This window comes from Pyxicephalus adspersus, chromosome 1, assembly GCF_032062135.1.
Source record: "Pyxicephalus adspersus chromosome 1, UCB_Pads_2.0, whole genome shotgun sequence".
Taxonomy (NCBI): Eukaryota; Metazoa; Chordata; class Amphibia; order Anura; family Pyxicephalidae; genus Pyxicephalus; species Pyxicephalus adspersus.
This window is the reverse complement of record NC_092858.1, coordinates 116,376,921-116,397,764: the sequence shown is the minus strand read 5'-3', so window position 1 is coordinate 116,397,764 and position 20,844 is coordinate 116,376,921. Positions and strand designations below refer to the sequence as shown.

Sequence of the window (20,844 nt, the reverse complement as noted above, 5' to 3'; positions counted from 1 at the left end):
TCGTTTAAACGACCATCCCGGCAGATGGATGGACTACGGACGACGAACAATCGTAATGCAAGTGAAGGAGAGTGAGAGTGCAGCAGGGTGCCACTTCATCGTTCTCCCCTCCCCATGGAGCATAGTGGCGCTGTATGTACAGCACTCGTTCATGCATCGTGCATTCTTTTGTCGTTGGAAAGGAATTTTTGCAAGTGCGTACTAGCAAGCTGGAATATACAACTTTAAACTTTTTGGGTTTAAATACATTTTAAATCTTCACTTTCCCAACAAAACAGTAAACTACCCATCATTACACTCTCTAAATAACTGATTTTATGAATGTATTATACATATATCATAATAATACTAATAATATACTAACACCACAGCACACGTGTGAATAAGAACCGTATCTACTAGAAAAATGTTTATTTTCCTGAGTTTTGTTGTAGGAACACAAGCGTTCCCGGAACCTTTGTAATAGAAGTCTGCTACCGCGCGGACCGTATTTTAATTGCACACAACATTGAGGGCCTAGGCTGTCTGTTAAGGTGCCTGTTGTAAAATATTTTGTTGCCTGTGGTTTTTGCCGGATCCGTCACATCTTTGGTGTACGATCAGTTCATATTCGCCTCATTTTTCATGTTTCCTGCCGCCCCAGTTTAGGGGCACGCCTGTAAAGGACGGCTAAGTAATCGAGGACGGGAGCAATGAATTTGGAGCTACTCGGTAAGCAGAACGAGAGGCCGGATAAAAGGAGCGGGATGTATGAAAGAAAGAATGGATGAGCGAGGCCCGGTGTTGTTTATGTGGCTGAGTCCCAATCAGCTCTCCACAAATCCCTCACTGAGGTTTCTGTGTAATATTGTAACAATGAAGCATTCCTGACGTACTGGGAAATTCCTGTATGGAATACATTGCTAGTGAGAGTGTCTGGTTATTTATTATTATTTTATTATTATTAATATTATTGGTTATAGTGCATTCTGTAGAACTTGTCTTTATAATCTGCTTGGTATATTACTGGGAAAGGTCTGACTGTCTCCATATGTATACAATGGTAATGAGAATGTTTTCCTGAAAATGAAAAATGTCTGAATTTTGCCAATAAATGTAGCAAAGCGGCAGTCCGGTGACTACAATGTACACTGCACATCTTGTTGGGGTTGTTGAGGCAGCTCTTTGATCCCCCGGACTCCTATAACTGGGCGCACCACCCGGAACTTTTCAGTACCCACCCTGGCTGTTTTTGGGTGATTACTGATGAATTACAATTTATTCCCAACCCGTCATAAAAACATTTCTGGGCTGAACCCTGCAGCAGCGCCAGCCATGCCTGTGACATTGCTATGTGAACTATAAGACATCAGGATTTTCTTGTCATCTTTGGACCAAGCACAGTATGACACCACCACCATGACAAAACCCTGGAAATGTTGAAAGAGACATGAAATTGTTTATTAAGATTTGTTATATATGAAATCTAAAAGTAAAAATAAATCAACACCCCAAAACAAATTGCCGCTAACGATTTCTTAGATGTGGAGTCTAAATTATTATCCCTTTGGCAAGGTTCACATCTTAGGTGAGGTTGTGGTGCATTTACTGCTTGTTGTCTCTGGGGAGATGTTACATGGCTGCAGCCCCATAGAAAATGAATAGGGGGGGGGGCAGTGAGCGGTACCAGAACTGCGCATTGCACAAACTATAGAAAGAGAATAGAAGGGGTTTAATGGCCAAGGTTATAATTATGTATTCATAAAGGTTCTTCATACATAATTACATACAATCAAAAGATTATCCCCCTTAACACACAGGACACCCTGCTACAGCAATGCTCGTGGATCTTCAATCCCTGACCCTTAAAACCTTTACTTTGGAACACACATCTGTGGTTCTTCCAAGTGACAATTGGTCTTTTTCTTCTCTATAAATGAGAGATCAACCTGTCTTATATGTTTGAAATACTTACAGAGAGTTAGGTACACAAAAGGCCAGAACCAACTTTTCTCCTTTTCCACAATATTCAGAAGAATTGATTAGCAATTTGGAATTTTGTTTTTGTCTATCCTCATATTGAATAATACCATTTAGTCCAAAAAATATAGGGGTATTAGGCGAAATGCGTCGGGTGAAAGAGACTGACACGGTTAAACGTATAACATTAGTAGTTAATGTATAGTATAAATATCCCAATCCTGAAAATAACATAATGAGCATGGCATGTATCTTTTGATTGTTTGTAATTAAGTATGAAGAACTTTTATGAATACATATTTATAACCTTAACCATCAAACCCCTTCTCTTCTCTTTCTTTCTTTAATTTGTGTTTTGTACATATCAAAGACTAAAGATGTAACCCTTAGGCTGCACTTCTGATTTGGACTATAAACACCTTCACATTTGCTTATTTCAGTTGACTAGATGGGTGTTGTTTTTAAATTTACAGAAGAAAGCTGATAACTTTGGTTGCAGCTTTAGTTTAACCCACTGGATGTTTAAAGACACTGGTTTCTGGCAGGATCAATAAGTCACTTCCAAAAATGTACTTAAAAAGAAAACAAATGCAGCCACTGTATTTTAGGACTTGTAAACTGCAATACAATACATTTTATTGTTGGGATTAACTGTTAGCTTGCCAGTCCTTAAGCTAAATCGGATTAAGTATATTTGTGTTTATTGAACCAATCAAACAAAACTCAATGGTATGATTAACAGATCAGTTGGAGCAAACCAGATAAGTTGAGGGTTTGCATATAGTAAAAAGCAGAACTCCAAGCAAAATGTCCAGATAACAAAAACAAATCCATAGTATTTTTGCCCCACTAAATATCCACAGTCTAATGACAGCATCATTCAGCCCACCTCCTCTGAACCCAGACTGTCATGGACCCATCCTGTAACTGGACAGCATTAGAACTCCCTGGTTTCCTCGGCCTTTTCAGGAGAGCTTCAGAAGCTGTTATGGAATGCAAAATGTAGTCTGACTTTTTTTAATTGTTTTTTTTTCTATTCAGCGCCAAGTTTCTTTAAAAGGACTGCCATTTCTGAACTTTTCTTTTGGAAATGTAGTTCTCTGGCCGTCCTTGGTATGCTTTGACTTTAGAGGCATGTGATTTACTAACCCAGTACAAGAATAGAAACTGGCACAATTTTCTATTTATTTTTTTTAATACAAATTTAGATCACACTTATTCCATGCCTGTAACTGAAACATGTTGGCCAGGCAGCTAGCAGTTTCAGAAATAAGGCATGGCAGCCTCTCATACCCAATGTTTATGGCTCTGTTGTGCATGTTAGTACAATGCAGTGCTATTCCTTTTCAATGGCTCAATACTGCTGTTCGACAATGGATGTGTGTTACACTACCATGCATTGCGATGGAAAAACAAAGTACATGCACCTTTTTTGGTGTGTCATGGGCTGCTTTAACTTAAACTGCATAAGGTGTCAACTTATTGCAATAATTGGAAACTCCACCTTATGCCCCTGATAAATATTCACTTCCTTGGTTTCCCTTTCTGTGTATAATTAGTATTCTTTTAATATCAAGATAATAGAAAATACATTTATTAGGGTATAAAAAAATTGAAAATAAGTGCTATTTTTCTTGCTGTGTATATTACAACGTTGTGTTCATTCTATTTTTTCCAGAATCTTTTGGACAGAACTACCCAGAGGTGAGTAAATTTTACTTAGTATGCACATCAAATTAATAAAGAAAAATATGAGGTGTATCAACATGTCTCCCACTACTTGCCCTGCTTACTCCCACTGACTCTTAAGTCTTCAGGATATAATATGGTTGTAGGGGTCAGTAAGAATATTAGCTGTTTCGAATAGCATCCAACACCCTACCCCCCTCACCCAAGTCATCTTGACTAATCAGTTTGCCTCAATTTTTATTCCCCTGCTTTGTCATACTTTTGGTAAATCAAACCTGTAACGTATTACTTAATGCATAATACCCCTTTATGATTTAAGAAGAAAACATTAAAAAAAAAATAAGTAAATCATCACTGTCTGTCATTTGCAACACCTATTTAATGTACAGCACTACGTAATATGTTGGCGCTATGAAACCTGTTTAATATTAATAAATCACTATGTAAAACCCCAAGTGCTTTTTGCTATAATGTGCAAGTATGCACAGCATATCTTCAAATTTTGGGAGGCGTACTTGGTAAAACCTCCATCCAACATTGAGTCTCCAGGCCTCACAGGCTAATTTTCTCTATCACCTTCACCTGGTTTTCCTCTCAGTCCATATCAGTTATTGTATATTCTGAAATAATATATAGCTTCTTGTAGGTTTTGCCAGTCTCTAAATCCATTCTGAAGTTGGCACTATTAAAGCTGTGTTTAAATCAGAAATTAGAACGTTTTACTTTTGTAAACATTGTGCTAATTTTTCATTACCAATCTATTGACATTTATTGTATTTTTTTTTGCATAGGAAGCAGATGGCACATTGGATTGCATTAGCATGGCCCTCACCTGTACCTTTAATAGGTGGGGGACGCTTCTTGCTGTGGGTTGTAATGACGGCCGTATTGTTATATGGGACTTCTTAACGCGAGGCATTGCTAAGATCTTAAGTGCTCACATTCATCCTGTGTGTTCTCTATGGTGAGTAATTTTTACTTTGATTTTATAAATAACAATCTACTGCAATTCAAATGACATTATTATAGATTATCACGAATGCCTTTTTTTTTTTTTTAAACTCAATCTGTGTTTGCGGTGTATTTATGCAGAATTTTTTTGCTTGTGGTATCAAACTCTTCATGGCATTTGCATTCATCCATAATACTAATTTTAGAAATCCAATATATTTTTTTGTACTTGGCAGCTGGAGCAGAGATGGTCATAAGCTTGTGAGTGCCTCTACGGATAACATAGTTATGTGTTGGTTGATGCCACTGACAGTCAGTCATAGGGAGTCAACACTTACATGTCGCACTTTTCATATAGGCTGTGCATTAAAATAACCAGTATCTCTTGTAGCTAACCTGTTCAAGTAGGTGGTGGACAGGAAAGCTTTATGCCTATTTTGGGAAACACATTTGGTTCAGCTAGGCAGAATAAATCTGAGTCAAGATAAAATCTTCACTACTAGCTATTGGTGAACACACAAACTCAATAGGAAAAAAAAACTAAGAAATTACAGGTTTAACAAATCGCCCTTTTTACACTTGTATACAGAAGAGTATAAGAACTTGGGCTTTAGGATCTACATAAAACTTACCCACATAGATCAGCAAGATTTTTGGCTCCCACCACCTTTTGGAGTTATTAGAAGTTTGCAACACAGGACTCGTATGGTAACTGCAAACACAGGCATCTTAGGAATACTATAAATGTTTGTGGCTATCCAGACTAAGTTTTTGTTAAAATATTGACAGGGTTTGCGGAAACTAGACTCCATTTAACAGAGGGAAGAGTCAGATTACAGTATTAAAGTCATCCCATTTATGTCAGAAAACTCTGTTTAGGCAAACAATACATTACATTCCATTTAGTGCAATCTGCTCCTCCAAAAGTCGTGAGAGCATCCTAAAATAGAGTTTGTAGCCTATACTTTACTCCCTTGATATGTACTAAATTTGGTAACTAACCGGGCATCAACTTTTTTTTTTTATAAAATTTATAACATGTTAAAGTATACAACCCACATACAAATACCATCCCAGAGTTCTTATGGTTGGTATTTGTGTAGAAAATAAAAAAAATTCAATTAAAATGTAATTTGCATTGAGCTGTCAGTAATAGATTTATACAGATTACTCCATGTAGCCAAGAGCCAAAAAGCTGATCCATATGTACTTTGCATTAGAATAATTTACAGAACTTTTCTGATAATTACTACCAAGGACAAAAAACAGCACAAGGTCCGTTATAGGCTAGTAACTAAATAATGCTCAGCAAAACCATAGGAAAAGGAATGAAGCTTATAGTACTGCATCAGCATCTGAGGGGCACCCCTCTATATTGGTAGCACATCTCATGACTGTCTGTGTGGCTACAGCAGGTCGCTCAGAGTGGAGCCTGGAGTGGACACCAGGAGTAGGTGGAGACATTTCAGAAGAAGCAGCTACAATTGAGGATAAGTGATGTTTTCATATAAAGTGCCTAATGTGTCAGATGAAGGGACATAAGAGGAACAAATGCAGGAGAAATTGTCAGGACTTGAGAACTGAGCTTCATATCTCAGCTGAGAAATATGGGAAAGAAAACATTTCCTTTAATATCAAATATCAAAGAATGTTTCTTTATCCTTATTATTGAGAATCCTCAGAATATGGGGGGGGCCATGATTCATGGCAGTGGATGTCTGGTGTGCATGCTGTGGGCACATTCAATGTCGAACAGCCAAGAAAAAAGGTCACAACTGAATTTTTGCTAATACCAGCTCACAAAAATTAAATCTGGTGTACCGGGACCTTCAGTACAGTCAGGAAAACTAAAAAACCAAAGGAAAACCAAAATTTGCAGTCTGATTACAAGGCCTTGATCCTTGACAGTGTCAGCAGGGGGTTGTGATTAATTCCATACCATTCCTTTCCAAGCAATATTGTCTTCCATCTCACTCATCTTACCCTCCAATGCAACAGCATGTTCATGCATCCTTTGCATGCCCTGGCATATTAGTAAAATCTCTTTCTAAACGCTGCCCATTTTTTTTTCACACTTCTTAACTGCATTCAGGATATCCATTAAACTAGGTTTCAAGTCTCCAGATATAAGACAAGAATGCCTGTGTCAAAGCAGGAGCAGGCATACGAGACTATTTACTGTGTCCCATGTCTCACATGCTAAATCATAATTTTTTTGAAGCTCAGGTCTTTCAATGTCAATCCAAAACTAAAAATATTGTCATTGTCATAGCCACTCATAAATTCAGATAAAATACTTAAAAAAAAAAATATAACTATACAAAGCCTAATGTATAAAGATAAAAGGAAGTAAACTCAAAGCAAAGGAATGTGCAACAACCACTAAACTGATTAAAAAAAAACTAATAAAAAAAGCACATTTAATGCAATAGATCTTGTATATATTTGACCACAGCAAACATTAAAAATAATAGTTGATCAATAGGTGATTCCAGTAGCTTATAAATAGCAGCCTCCCTTGTTTAAAAAACATTCCCTTCTCCCTGAGTTTCAGACCTGACAAAATAAAAACAAAAATACCAGGACATTTATAGTTGCATTTAATTAGAAGACAATAATTACATTGCAATAGTTTACATGCATCTCTGCACGTAATATCTTTTTGAATGGAGGGTTTCTAACCTTTTGTTTTTTGTGTGTGATAAAAGGGTAAAATCATATTACTCATTTTGTCCCCTTTCTGGGGTTTTTACTTTTACAGGTCCGTACATAAGGTAACCCAAAGGTTATAGGAATTCTGGATTTTTCATATATAAAACACTTCAACATTTCCTGTTCATTATTCATTATTTGCTAAATGCAGTTAGACATTCTATAGATATTTGCTTGCTTCTCACCTTATCAACAGCATATAGCTTGAACTGTCTGAAATTTTTCTTTGATTACTTTGCATTTTATTTGCAGATTGTATACTGCTAATAATGCTGTTAAGAGGTTTGATGTGACTGTCAGTTTATGGAAATAGACTAAAAGCAATAAATAAATTAAATTGGAATTGTTGTGTGTGTGTGTAATCCCTTTTGATTTTAGTGGATAAAAAAATACCATTTGACATACAATATCATACATATACACACAGACTCCCTTTTTTCATTTTCTTTTGAGCATAAAATGATTTGCCTCACTGTTTTTGGTAATAATTTGACTTAATTTTTTCCCACATCCTTCTTGGTTGCATCTTTCACTGGGTGTCCTTAGGAGAATTGACAAAAATTTGTCTGGTAAGACCATTAGGCTCAGCCCTACAGATGATGGGTGCAAGTCTTATAAAGCAAACAGGATGCCATCAGAATGCCAGTTGTAGCAGATTGCCCTTACTCCAAGGAGGATAAATTTTACCTAGCTATAGTCTATTACAAGTCCAAGATTTCCACCTACACCAGTCCTCCTAATTGCTGTTTGACACAGAGAACCAGACTGGTGTATTGCCAGAGAGCATTGTGTAGGATTTTTAAACAGCAGGTATTGGAAACACAGAGACGATTCAGGTTATTTTTGTATGTGTGTATATTTTTTTAACCAACAGATGGAACTGGAGCTGGAGAAAAGAAACGTCAAGCTTCATCAGATGGAGGTCAGCCACCTAAAAAGAAACCAAAAACCACAATGATTGAATTGCAAGGAGTGCCTAATGATGGTAAGTTTAAGTTTTTACTATTATAGGTGAATGATTGACAAACTACAGTATCTTGTATTTCAGCTACTAAAAAAACTCCCAATAAATTTGAACACAAATGATAATAGGAAGACGTTGGATATATTTTTACTGGGAGTAGTGAGCATTAATAATTATTAACTTATTTAATTAATAACTTATACTGCTAGAGAGATAAACTTATGCAAAAGAAGTATAAGAACATGTACTGTCTGTTTTGAACCAGTAAGTGGTGAGGTGGTGGGGGCTAGCATATTACATATTTTAAATATTTGCCTGTCCTGGTTCCAGTCTGCTACAACAATCTAAAAAAAAATGTAGTTTTACTTTTCGCTTTGACCTTATACCACTAGTGTCTTGGATAAAAAATTATGACACCTGAATGTGTCCTATTCAGGGCTGTGGAGTCGACACATCTTCACACTTTTGCATTCAAACTTTGCACAAAAATTTAGACCCCTAATTATTCATAAATCAATACATTTATTATAAAATTAAATAGAACACAATATTTTTACCATAAAAGTTTTTCTCAAGAAACATTAAGAAAAATATATAAAAATAAAATGATGATTTGCCATCTAATATTTTTTTTTTAACTTTATATTATTTTAAAATGAAATATCTTTGTTTCAGGGATTTATACTGAAACGTTTAAGTTTTAAGATGACCATAATATTCATCTTTTTATCTTCAAAGTTATTAGCTTTATATTTAGTATTGCACTTACCCTTATGGCCAGAGAATTAAGTAATGCAGAACGTCAAAGAGTAGTAGACAGTTATCTGAATGAAAGTGATGCCTCCCACATATTATTTGCCAAATTTGGAATTAATGTATCTGTTTTAACAATAGATGGATGGATTGATAAATTCCAATGGTCATTAAAAAGAACTTCTTTAATTCCTGCAAGGCTCAACAATTCCCACTCTCTTCAAGAAAGGCTTAGCTTTGGTAACAAAATGCTTGATCTCATTGCTAAGTAAGATGGAAAAAACATTACTTTCTTGATCAAGTAGGTTTTAAAATCTCAATGAGAACCAAAAGGGGAAGATCTGTTATTGGGCAAAGGGCGGTGCAAGTTGTGGCTGGAGTGCGTTCCAGAAATTATTCAGTTTGTTGTGTGAGGAATAAAAATGGGACCCTCCACTTTAAGTCACAAGCACGAACATTTAATCAAGCATTCCTCAATTTTATTGACAAGGTTTTGAATGTTTTTAGTGAAAAGAGTGTTCAGCATGCCATCCTAATTATGGATAAGGTCCCCTTTCATAAACGTTGCTGCCTTTATCTTTGTTTGCTGATCTTCTGCTGAAGACAGGGCAGTGAGAGGCTCCAGGGCCATGAAGGCCACTTAACTAACTTCCTAGTATTAAGGTAGTGTGCAAAATGATGTTAAAGTTCAGCCCTGGATAGGAGCATATATGGAGAGTGCAGACAGGACACACATCAGGCCATAGCACTCTCCTACACCTATATCATTACACTTGTTTACACTCAAATGAACTTGTTAAAAACATTATATCTGAAATAAAATAAAAACACTTTTTGTAATGTACATAATCCAGATTACAATAATATGAATATCAGGTTGTATAATAGCTCAGCTGAACTTCACACTAGTAGAAATACAGCTATGCACTGGGCTTTATTCTTACATCGGGAGTCGAAAACTAAAGCAATAGGTTATTTTTTTTTACCGTCCTTTTCTTGAAGACTTCATTTCCAAGAACTGGAATTACTTGGGCATCATTAGTTTTGGCCTTGTTCACAAAGTCTTACTTCTCAGGCTAAATCTCCTTAGAATTTGGTAACTACATACTTTGCCTCAAGCCCAGTCACTTGTGTGTACCAAATTATATTTTATGTGTGTTGGAACATGAACAGTAGCCAGCTTGTTTCAAGGACAGCCCTGTTTCTGAACTGTCCCAGTGTGAGTTGCAGTGTTTGGGAGAGGAGCATGTGAGAAACATACCTTGGAGCCTTTAGTTGTATTCTATATTAAATAATACATTCTAGATTCAATTGTATTAAAAGGTACAAGCTGTTTTTGTGAAGATCGATGCTTTATTGTATTCCATATAGTATCTTAAAGTGATATTTAATTTGTTTAAACAAGTTTTTAGTCTAGAAGTCATTCAGCTTAGCAGTACTATTAAATCCTGTTTTACATCACTTAAATTGTGCCTTAACATTTTTATTTTTCAATTTATTCAATACAATCTCTTCTTTTTGTTTGTATTACTCAATGGTAGAAGTCCATCCCCTACTTGGTGTGAAGGGAGACAGTAAATCCAAGAAGAAGCAGTCTGGACGGCCTAAAGGAGCTAAAGGTAAAGAGAAAGACTCTCAATTTAATCCGAAAACCTGCAAGGGTGACAGGGGCATGTCTCTGGATGCTGCAATGAAAGGCAAAGCTCAGAATGAGCTGCCACAAGTACTGACAGGTAAGGGCAGTACTAATTGTTGCAGATATCACTTCTGCTTCCTGTGCCCCTGGCTTCACGCAGATGTCGTACCCTCGCAAACTGCTCTTAAACCATACAATACAGGTGGGCATCTGTTAGAAAACTTATGTTTATTGTTGATTTTCATAATCTTCAATTATTATTTCGGGAAACCTATTACAAACAAAGTCCATAGTTTCATTAGAGAAGGATGCATAGTATTCCTTCCTTCCTGTAAATACAATAATGCTATTTCAAATATATTTAAACCAAGATACTTTTGGGTATTGTAGAAGATCGGAAGCCCCCATGAGTGAAAATAAAGTTGTTTTTCAAGAATTTTATTTCAAAGAGTGAATGCTGTTTAAGTATGCTTTAATGTATTATAGTGTCAGCAAGAAGGTGAATTTTCTTGCCCCACAATGTTTGGTTTAAGACTAGTACCATCTTTGTTTTGTTTTCTACCATCTTTGTTTTCCCTCACTGCAATGATCATTTCCTGTAAATTGTAATACCCCTCTTTTGTTTTTCAATTTTTTCACTATAAATATATATACAGCTCTGGAATAAAAGAGACCACTGCAATCTTTTTTTTTTTTTTTAAATAAGAATCTCTGAGTACGACAACCATTCTATGCCAGTATCTGGTAAATTCCCACACAAGCACATCTTCTTCTATTTTCTGAGGTACTTCATAGGTGATCACCTCATTTAAACCTTATTTATTGATGAAATTTCATAGCGACAGTACACAAGAACTCGTTTCATTTGAATGCTACTCAAGAAACGTAGGCTGACAACAAATGACCTTTTAAACACAGTGGCAAACTGAGACATGTTTGAAATGCATAGCACAAACATTTTGAAACAGGCTCCTACAGGCAGTAAGGTCATCTTCTCTGATGAGTCTAATTTTCAGCTTTGCCCAACACTTTTGGAAAGCTAGAGAAGCCTACAACCCACAGTAAACTGTAAAATGTGGAGAAGGGTCAGTGATGATCTGGTGGTGCTTCAGCAAGGCTGGAATTGGAAAGATGTTCCATGCCACACAGCCAGGGAAATCAAGGTCCTGGTGAATCACCAAATCAAGAGTTTGTGCTGTCTAGCCCAATCTCCAGATTTGAACCCTATTGACATGACATCAAGAGGAAGATGGATGGTCACAAATCACCAAGCAAAGCTGAGCTGTTTTGATTTTTTTTTGGCAGAAAGAGTGGTATGAAGTTACCCAACAGCAATGTGAAAAAAAGATGGAGAGCATGGCAAAACCCATGAAAGCTGTGATTGCAAATCAGGGTTATTCCATTAAATGCTGATTTCCGAAAGACAAAACATTATTGCTATTTGTTTTAAGGGTGAACAGGGGATTTGTTTTCTTTGAAATATTCAACTTCTGCAAACACTGCACCATTTCTCTTATTTTGATGTATTATCATTTCCTTTAAAATTATACTCTAAAGAACAATATTTTTATTTTGAAATTAGTTAACCTCCCTGGCAGTAACCCCAAGTGTGGCTCGGGGTAAATTTTCCATACCAAAAGCGATAACCCCGAGCCACACTCGGGGTGTAGTTGCAAGGGAGTTTATTAACTTACATGGTAAGCGGTGCCCGCGGTGTCCTCCAGAGATGTCGGGCATCTTCTTCCCCTGGTGATGCGGTGCGAGCATGCGAGGCCAGGGGAAGCAGATGCCGGCCGGGGATCTGCTTGCGAGCATGTGGCTGGGAGGCGGGACCAGATGGGAACTTTAAAATACTAAGGGATACCGCCAGGGAGATTAAAATATATTCAGCAGTTCTTAAAAAGTTAAGGCAAAGCTCTTCAGTTTACTACTTGCACCTTTAAAAGATAAAACCTGAAAAATCATCTGATCATTATTGCAGTGGTATCTTATTTTTTTCCCCAAAGCTGTATATAATCATTTGCCATATCATTACTGATTGATAAGACACAATACTTGTAAAAAAAATGCACACATACATATTTGACAGTTGCTAATTATTCCACTGGGATACAGTGAGCAAAGGATATGACATGTTTTCATGTATTCTGGAGCCTCATGAATCATAGTCCCAGACTGTACAAAGCGCTTTAGTTCTCCCCTGGTTAACACTAAGCCCAATCTCCTGAAAATCTTAGCTGTCATTCTGTGGATTCCATACATAATTATTTTTAAAAAATCATTGACCTGTAACAAATATTCTGCTATTAAGGACAGAACAGTGATTTAGTATGCATTTAAGCTAGAGTATCTGGGTGCAGTGAGGCAGCTAATTTATTTTTTTTTCCCTAAAGAGATCAGCTCCTGTCTTGGCATAAACATACCCATCAAATGTATAGGGCAGGTACCATTGTGATTGTTCTTACACCATATGCTTGATCTCATCAAGAAGAACTTCTATGTCATAATGATTTAGTTCAGCTATGAAAACTGTGGCATAATATTACTGTATAGTTCGTGAAAAGAAAGATGATGTCTCCCCATTCACAAGATAGTGTTATGTATTACCTGAAAAGGTTGTTTACTGAAAAGATTTACTTTTAGTTTGCCACCGCTCTAACTGCATTCTGCCCTTTCACCTGTCGTGATAGCAGATTTGAAGTCTGGCAGGTCACCAAGCCAATGCCTAGAAAGAGGCAGCAAAGCTAAAAGTTAAATTGTATAATTTATAGGTTTTCAAATTATTGTTTACTGTATAACAGCAACGATTGTTTGTAAAAAGATGTAAACAAAGCTATGGATGAATGGTAGATGTTCTACCTGAAACTATGACTGAATCGGGGTAGCCCAATCTTTGTTAGATACCTTGCAAGGTATCTAACAACATTCTGCAAGGTTACCTTGTAATACATTGCAGAAAGAGGAGCCAGGCAGTTTAACTGAAGAGATTTAATGTTATATTGAACATGTGTTTCTACAGCAAAATAGACCATCACAGGCAAAGCAGCTTTTGTCTTTTATGAGCATTGTCTATCCATTTTTTATTAATTTTTTTTTTTTTTTTTACAGTCAGGATGTTTGGACCATTGATCTAGAATTTTAAAATGTGTAGGCAACAATGGACACTGATGACACTAAACGCTATATTATTATTATTATTATTAACCAGTATTTATTTAGCGTCGGCATATTACACAGTGCTTTACAAAGTCCATTTTCATATCGGGTTTTATACCTTACTAATTCTTGACAGTTTACAGCAAGCTGGATTTTATCAGCCTAAATATTAGGTGAAAGTGTATTCCTCCTGTTTGGGTTCTGAAACATTTATTCAGATGTTGCTAGTATAAAATGCTTTTATTGCTGGTAAAAACAAGAGTGAACCATAGACACAACTTTTCTCTTATGGAACAATTTCAAGGCATGAAGTAACATTGCTTTTCCAATGGCTTGCACAGAATGCATCTTGAACTCACTTTAAGTGGTGAACAATAAGAATCCTTGTAACTCGTCTGCAGTAAAGCAAATTAGGTTTTTATTTATAACCACTACATTACAATATTGTCACCAATTAACTAGCAGTTTCAATATTGCTTAGCTGCTTCATCCTTCTTGTCACGACAGTTTTGCTCTGCTTTTTTTTTTTTTTTTTTGTTTTTTTTTTTTTTTTAACTTTTCATCTTGTGTGCTTATTCTTAGGAGGTGGTGCAATTTCTGAGCTCCTGTAAATCTGCCTGATTGATGAAAATCTACACTTTTTTTTTTTTTTTTTTTTTTTTTTTTTGGTTGTTTTTGTTTTTTTTTTAACTTTTCATCTTGTGTGCTTATTCTTAGGAGGTGGTGCAATTTCTGAGCTCCTGTAAATCTGCCTGATTGATGAAAATCTACACACGTTTGTTGTTCTGAAGTTCCCAATAATCTTGGACCGATCCATTCCAGTGACAATAATCATGTCATGTGTTAGAACAAGGAGCAGTAGTCACATTGTATTTTAATACCAGATATACTTTTAATATATGAACCTGTTCAGAGAATTTATCAGTGGTAAATTGGATACATTTAAACCATACTTCTTGTTTTACGTTGCCAGAAGAAACATGTTCTTTCAGTTTTACTGAACAGCTGGACATTTTTTGCCCTTTATACTCATCAAATTTCTGAATGGCTCCCTCTTTTTTGGACTTTGCCAGAAATAGAATTCAACACTGTATGAAAATGGAGAATCCATGAAAAAACAACGTTCTCCAATCTTCATAAAAAAAAAAGTTTCTGGCACTTTTGATTTTAGATTTTTGATCCCATGGATTTCTGTCTGTCCCTCAAAAGTGGGGGAAATAAAACTGCCTTGTGTTTTGTTTATATTATGTAATTTTTTTTTTTTCAGGAGTTTCTGTTTATTGTATAGTTTTGAGATAACTGACTGTTATTTACTTTTAACTTGTGTCCTATATCCTTTGGAGTCCATCAAAAACTTAATCTGAGTTTAGAATGAAGGCTTTGTTTGTTGCTTTCCAGCTAGCCAGGAGTACAACCCCCCTCACCCCCACCCAGCCCTGTCATAAATAAGAGGCCTGTGTTGCCTCCAAATAACAAATGCAAAAATAAAACTTGAAGATTAAAGTACCCACATGAGGAAACCAGGAAACTCATAACGCAAAGGTTAGAGGACGAGGAGCCGCTTCAACCCACTCCCCCACCAATCAAACCAAAATAGAGCAGTCCTTTCACCCGATTTAAATTTCAAAGGGTTTAGCCTTCTCTTTCAAATATTTAATTTTATAAAGGAGAGAGGAGATGAAAGGTTGGTGAGAAGGAAGAAGAGAAAAAACAAATGGTAGAGCAAAAAAGGGAGAAGGAGAGGACAATAAGGTAAAAAACTGTAAAGTGGTGGTAAGAAAACCAAGGGAGGGGAAGTGGAACAAGGAAAAAAAATTCTTGACCCCCAGCCCTTGTCCTGTGTTACAGTGGTACAAACTATTCCTTATTATAACAACCTGTCTTTATCTGTATCATAAACAACCATTACACAGGGAAAAAAACAATCAAGGACAGATAAGTAGACAGGTTAATTGGAACAGTCCCATAAAAAAAAGTCTCTGTAGGTTTCATTTGAAAAGGAATCTAGAGAGCGCAACCAGCAGCAGTTGGGTAAACAGAGCAACCCAGCAGTCCGCCAGACTGTGCCCAAGAGCAGAAGGTGCCCATACTGTGCCCATACCCAGAAATGTGGGCTTCCTCCAATCTAGAGTCTATTAGTCAACAACCCATAGGGAAAATGAATACCCAGACACAAGCCAAGGTAGAATGGAAGACTGACATTTAGGCAGATTGCCATGAACATTATAAAAAGAAGTCTGTCGTGTCACATATTATGCCATAAAGGGAGAGACAGCCAATCATTCAGAGGGAAAGAGCCATAGACTAGAAATTTGTGGAGATCAGTTCGGTCTAAATGAGAGCATAGCAAATATGTAGTTCCAGATTTGTGTACGATCAAATGGAATGGGAAGCACCAGCAACCAGCCTTCCTCCTTTTGTCTAATAGAGGCATCAGGTAACCCCCACATCTAGAGAGTTGTATGTGACACATCAGGCAAAAGAGTCATGTGGGGTCTGTCAAGGTCCACTGGGCCCTTCTTTTGTGAAAAAGCCCATTCCCACAGAAGTCAGCCACCACTCCACATCCTGTGTTTACCGCCACAGTGACGTTAGTGATGGAAATAGTCTCTGTATTGAGGCTGCTGTAGCTGGCACCATATTGTCCCAACTTGTCTTGAGACAATGGTTCTATAGAGGGCATACACAACCAAATTTCCCATACCCAATTAACTGCTTGAAGTAAGCTTTCCTTTTGTCATCTAGGTTTAGATAGGCAAGTGGATGTCCGGCAGCCTGAAGTTGAGATTTCCCAGGGAAGTTGAGGTAGCTGAATGTCGTAGCTCTCCCACCCCCTTTTTTTTGTTTACCCTTTTGGTAATTTGCATGTCCTATTGTAAAAACAATGAATGGAACTGATTTTTTTTTGGTGTTTGTTTTGTTTTTTAGCACAAATACTTTCCTGATTGCTACATGTCAGCACATGATGGGGTTATCCCTTTACACTCTCAGGACCTAAGTGGATAAATTCAAAGCGGTCCATACCCTAGTGTTCCTTTTTTTACTGTGTAGTGTCCACACTGGTGTAGCCACCTACCTGGTTGGAGTAAATCACTGGCTATCTATCATCCAGATAAGGTCCCCCCTGTATGGTTGCTAGAGGTCACCTTGGAGAGGAGCCCTGCTGCTGGTTCCTCGGGCCATGGTATAGTGCTTGATAAATGTAAGCAACAAATTACACACACTCCCCATCTATGGCTCAAAGGTATGGTAATCTCTCTTTATGTTTGGATCATAATGTGAACCCTGGAATCCGCCTAATGGTTATTCTGGTGAGACACCTCAATGAAAGCTTTTTACAGTTAGGTCCATAAATATTTGCACAGGCAACTTTTTTCTAATTTTGGTTCTGTACATTACCACAATTAATTTTAAATAAAACAACCCAGATGCAGTTGAACAGCAGACTTTCAGCTTTAATTCAGTGGGTTGAACAAAAAGATTGCATAAAGATATGAAGAATTAAACCCTTTTTTAACACAATCACTTCATTTCAGTGGCTCAAAAGTAATTGGACATATCAAAAAGCTGAAAATAAAATTCATTTCTAATACCTGGTTGAAAACCCTTTCCTGGCAATGACAGCCTGTAGTCTTGAACTCATGGACATCACCAGATGCTGGGTTTCCTCCTTTTTAATGCTCGGCCAGGCCTTTACTACAGCGGCTTTCAGTTGCTGTTTGTGGGCATTTCTGTCCGAAGTTTACCGTATTTTCCGGTGTATAAGGCGACTGGGCGTATAAGACGACCCCCCACTCTAACCAATCATTTGGGGGTCGTGTTATATGCCCAGTATTGTACTGTTCCTTCTGCCTGTCAGATCTCACTATTGTGTGAGAACTGAGAGGCAGAAAGAACTGTACACTACTAGTTCTAAGTAATGAATGGGCACGTTCCTTTAATGAATGGGCGTGTTCCAGTGAAGAGCCAATCCAGGCTCTCCACTGGAGAGCCAATCCAGGCTCACGTCCTGCTTTTCAGCTTACACGAGTCCTGCTGTGAAGCAACGCGAGCCTGCCCAGGAGGACTCGTGTAAGCTGAAAAGCAGGAAGACAGAAGGTGGCACAGGAGGACTCGCAGGGACGCCAGACCAGAGAAGGGACTCGCGGGGACACCGGACGCTGCAGGTAAGTACTGGTACCCGGCGTACAAGACGACCCCTGACTTTGTCATAGATTTTTCGGGGTTAAAAAGTCGTCTTGTACGCCGGAAAATACGGTAGTCTTCAACATCAGATCAGATCAGGTGACTGACTTGGCCATTCAAGAATATTCCACTTCTTTGCTTTAATAAACTCCTGGGTTGCTTTGGCTGTAAGTTTTGGGTCATTGTCCATCTGTATTATGAAACGCCTCCCAATCAATGTGACTGTATTTAGCTGGATTTGAGCAGACAGTATGTCTCTGAACACCTCAGAATTCATTCGGCTGCTTCTGTCCTGTGTCACATCATGGATAAACACTAGTGTCCCAGTGCCACTGGCAGCCATGCACACCCAAGCTATCACACTGCCTCCACCATGTATTACAGATGATGTGGTATGCTTTGAATCATGAGCTGTTCCACGGCTTCTCCATACTTTTTTCTCGCCATCATTCTCGTAAAAGTTGATCTTCGTTTCATCTGTCCAAAGAATGTTTTTCCAGAACCACGAAGGTTCTAGTACAAAATAACCATCATGTCCTGCCTTGCAATTGCATTCATCAATATTCATCCTATCACACAGGTTCCAATGCAGTCTATAGGTTGCCGGTTCAAACATGTGCATCATGGAGCCATTCTTTAACAAAGCCCAGCCTAGCCAGAGAAGGTAGGTGGCACACCATACCAGCCTTTTGTGTAATGAAGATTTTTTTACTAGCTCATCAAGTTATCATGTTTCTGACAACCTCAGCCCAGAATGCATTCAGTCTATCCCTGCCAGCCATAGGTCTCCCTTTCACAATGTCATGTCTTTCTGTGATGCTTTACAGAGGAGTATGAACCTTGATCTTAAACAGGTCATCCTAACAGCTGTTGCAGATTGTAAACCTACCATTGCACAGAATTTAGTCTCTGAAGCACTTGAAGTTTGAGCAGAAGTTTGATATAGCAAACTTGGTAAACCTGAGATATCTACTGTAATTAAACATCTGAGAATGTGGGCTGGTTGCTGGTCGGATATGGAGTCAGAATTATTTTTTTGCAGTTACCAGCTAAGGGCCCTTAGACTCAAGCCATGAGTGGCAGACTCCATCTCCAAGCAAGGCTGGTGCGGATTTTCCTATGGGAGGCAGAACCTCTGCAGTGACAAACTGGATTATGCTGTTGCCAGAATTACCAGTGAGAAGTAAGGATTCATTTCCCAAGACTCCTAATGATACAAGAGAGAGCCAAATAAGGAGGCCTGCTCTTGATAAAGTAAATTATGCATGTGAAGACCCAGTTGTCGCAGGGGGTAACTATCCCTGTACTTTACGAATAATGTTTTATGGATGGTTCTTCCTATTCATTTCAAGTAAACTGATGTCAGTCAGATACAGAAACAGTTTAATGAGTCAAATAACAAATCCTTTAACATGAAGCCTCCTCCTTAAAGTGGTTCTGCAAACAAAATTGTTTCTTTCCATCAATTAGATACCTTCTTCCCTGTTCCTCCACAATGAGACATTCTGAAATTCTTTGCTTAGCATGCAACCTTTTTTCCAGTTGTATACCCTTCAGGCTATCTATGTCATCCAGGTCATGTTGGAAGAAGTGGCCTCTCCAGACAATATTCCCCCATTGGGATCCTTTCATCTCCACTGAAAGACTTGTGTGGAAGGTAAATTTATAGAAGAGTCTCCTTCCCACACCGACCTAGTATATCTGGGGGGTCAAGGTATGGTTCTAACATTGTAGAATAAACATATTCTGCCAGTCATTCTGGGAAGAATCTGACAAGGCTGCAGGACAATGTCATTCATGGTGACTTGATACCCTAAAGTCATAGGCACAAGGGTCTCAATGATAACTATGATGTAGTGTGCCCCAATTAAGGTATGAACCCTTCCAGAAGGGAAATGCATTCTGTAGTGATTGAACAGATCAGATCTCAATTGCCATTCTTTCCTTTCATTTAATTAGGTAACATTACATCAGTTTGCCAGCAAGAACAACTGGGGGGCACTTTGTTTGGGGCCGATAGCCCTGGGAGATTGAACCAACCCAGTATGAGCTATAGTCTCAAATACACTAAAACTAGTACGACCTCACCACTTTTTCAACCTATTCTCTTTGAAAAAAAGATTCCTCTGAGGATGGGCATTATCATGTCAGCTGAATATATTTAAATTCAAGTCTATATTCTATGATGTTTAAATTAAAAAAAGTGTGCCTTTTTAAGGACAGTAGTCAACAATAAATGGTTTTTACATTAGAAATCCCTTGACAGTGGGCTAGTGGTTCTTCCACTTCCTCCCACTGGTGGACCTGTTAAATCCTTGACAAACCACAAACTGGGGAACTTCGTTTTCCTTGGCAGCAAGCCATGAGGTCAGTTGAACTGACAATGGGCTGTGTTTCTCTCGATGCTTTTGGTTCACAGGTCCCTGAAGTGTTTCTCGAAGGAGCTGACTTTTTTTTTTTAGCAATCATCCTTAACTGGCTTGAATGGCTGTGGTGCATGCTCTCAAGGTAACTGAGTGTTCAGGCTCCTCTTCATTTCAAAGTTCTTCTTGTTCTCATACGATCCCCTGTTGCATCCAAACAAAGCAAAATCTGGTGTCCTGGATCTTGAAAGGCAAAGGTGGATGCACCTAGGCTGCTATGAATGGGTGCTGAAAACCCATATGAAAGCCAGTAAAACTATTAGCAAAACCATCTATATTCAAGTGTTGCAACAATTTCAAGCCTTCGCTTTCTCCTTGCTAGTAGGGGTTCTATGATGTAATGGCTAGCATATTACACACTAAATCCAGCAATCGGAGTTCAGAACTCTTTATTTTTTATTTTTAGGTTTATATTA

General features: G+C 37.9%; 2 protein-coding genes across 2 annotated transcripts; both read left to right on the top strand.

Annotated features, from left to right (window-relative positions):
• Positions 1-509: 509 nt before the first annotated feature.
• On the top strand, positions 510-6,729 carry LOC140339986 (retinoblastoma-binding protein 5-like). Its single transcript, XM_072424925.1, has 4 exons — positions 510-711; positions 3,638-3,663; positions 4,440-4,612; positions 4,836-6,729. Exons 1-4 carry the CDS (start codon positions 693-695, stop codon positions 4,972-4,974), a joined length of 357 nt encoding a protein of 118 aa, XP_072281026.1. The 5' UTR covers positions 510-692; the 3' UTR covers positions 4,975-6,729.
• Positions 6,730-8,184: 1,455 nt separating this feature from the next.
• Positions 8,185-15,062, top strand: LOC140339978 (retinoblastoma-binding protein 5-like). Its single transcript, XM_072424911.1, has 3 exons — positions 8,185-8,296; positions 10,570-10,761; positions 14,538-15,062. The coding sequence occupies exons 1-3, from the start codon at positions 8,266-8,268 to the stop codon at positions 14,564-14,566; spliced, it is 252 nt and encodes an 83-aa protein (XP_072281012.1). The 5' UTR covers positions 8,185-8,265; the 3' UTR covers positions 14,567-15,062.
• Positions 15,063-20,844: the final 5,782 nt, after the last annotated feature.

Excerpts from the sequence above, each read along its gene's own strand:
- LOC140339978 (XM_072424911.1), top strand. The coding sequence starts at position 8,266 with ATGATTGAATTGCAAGGAGTGCCTAATGATG. Across the intron at positions 8,297-10,569 it reads GCAAGGAGTGCCTAATGATG|AAGTCCATCCCCTACTTGGT; the intron begins GTAAGTTTAAGT and ends ACTCAATGGTAG. Across the intron at positions 10,762-14,537 it reads GCTGCCACAAGTACTGACAG|GAGGTGGTGCAATTTCTGAG; the intron begins GTAAGGGCAGTA and ends GCTTATTCTTAG.
- LOC140339986 (XM_072424925.1), top strand. Across the intron at positions 3,664-4,439 it reads TTGGACAGAACTACCCAGAG|GAAGCAGATGGCACATTGGA; the intron begins GTGAGTAAATTT and ends TTTTTTGCATAG. Across the intron at positions 4,613-4,835 it reads CATCCTGTGTGTTCTCTATG|CTGGAGCAGAGATGGTCATA; the intron begins GTGAGTAATTTT and ends TGTACTTGGCAG.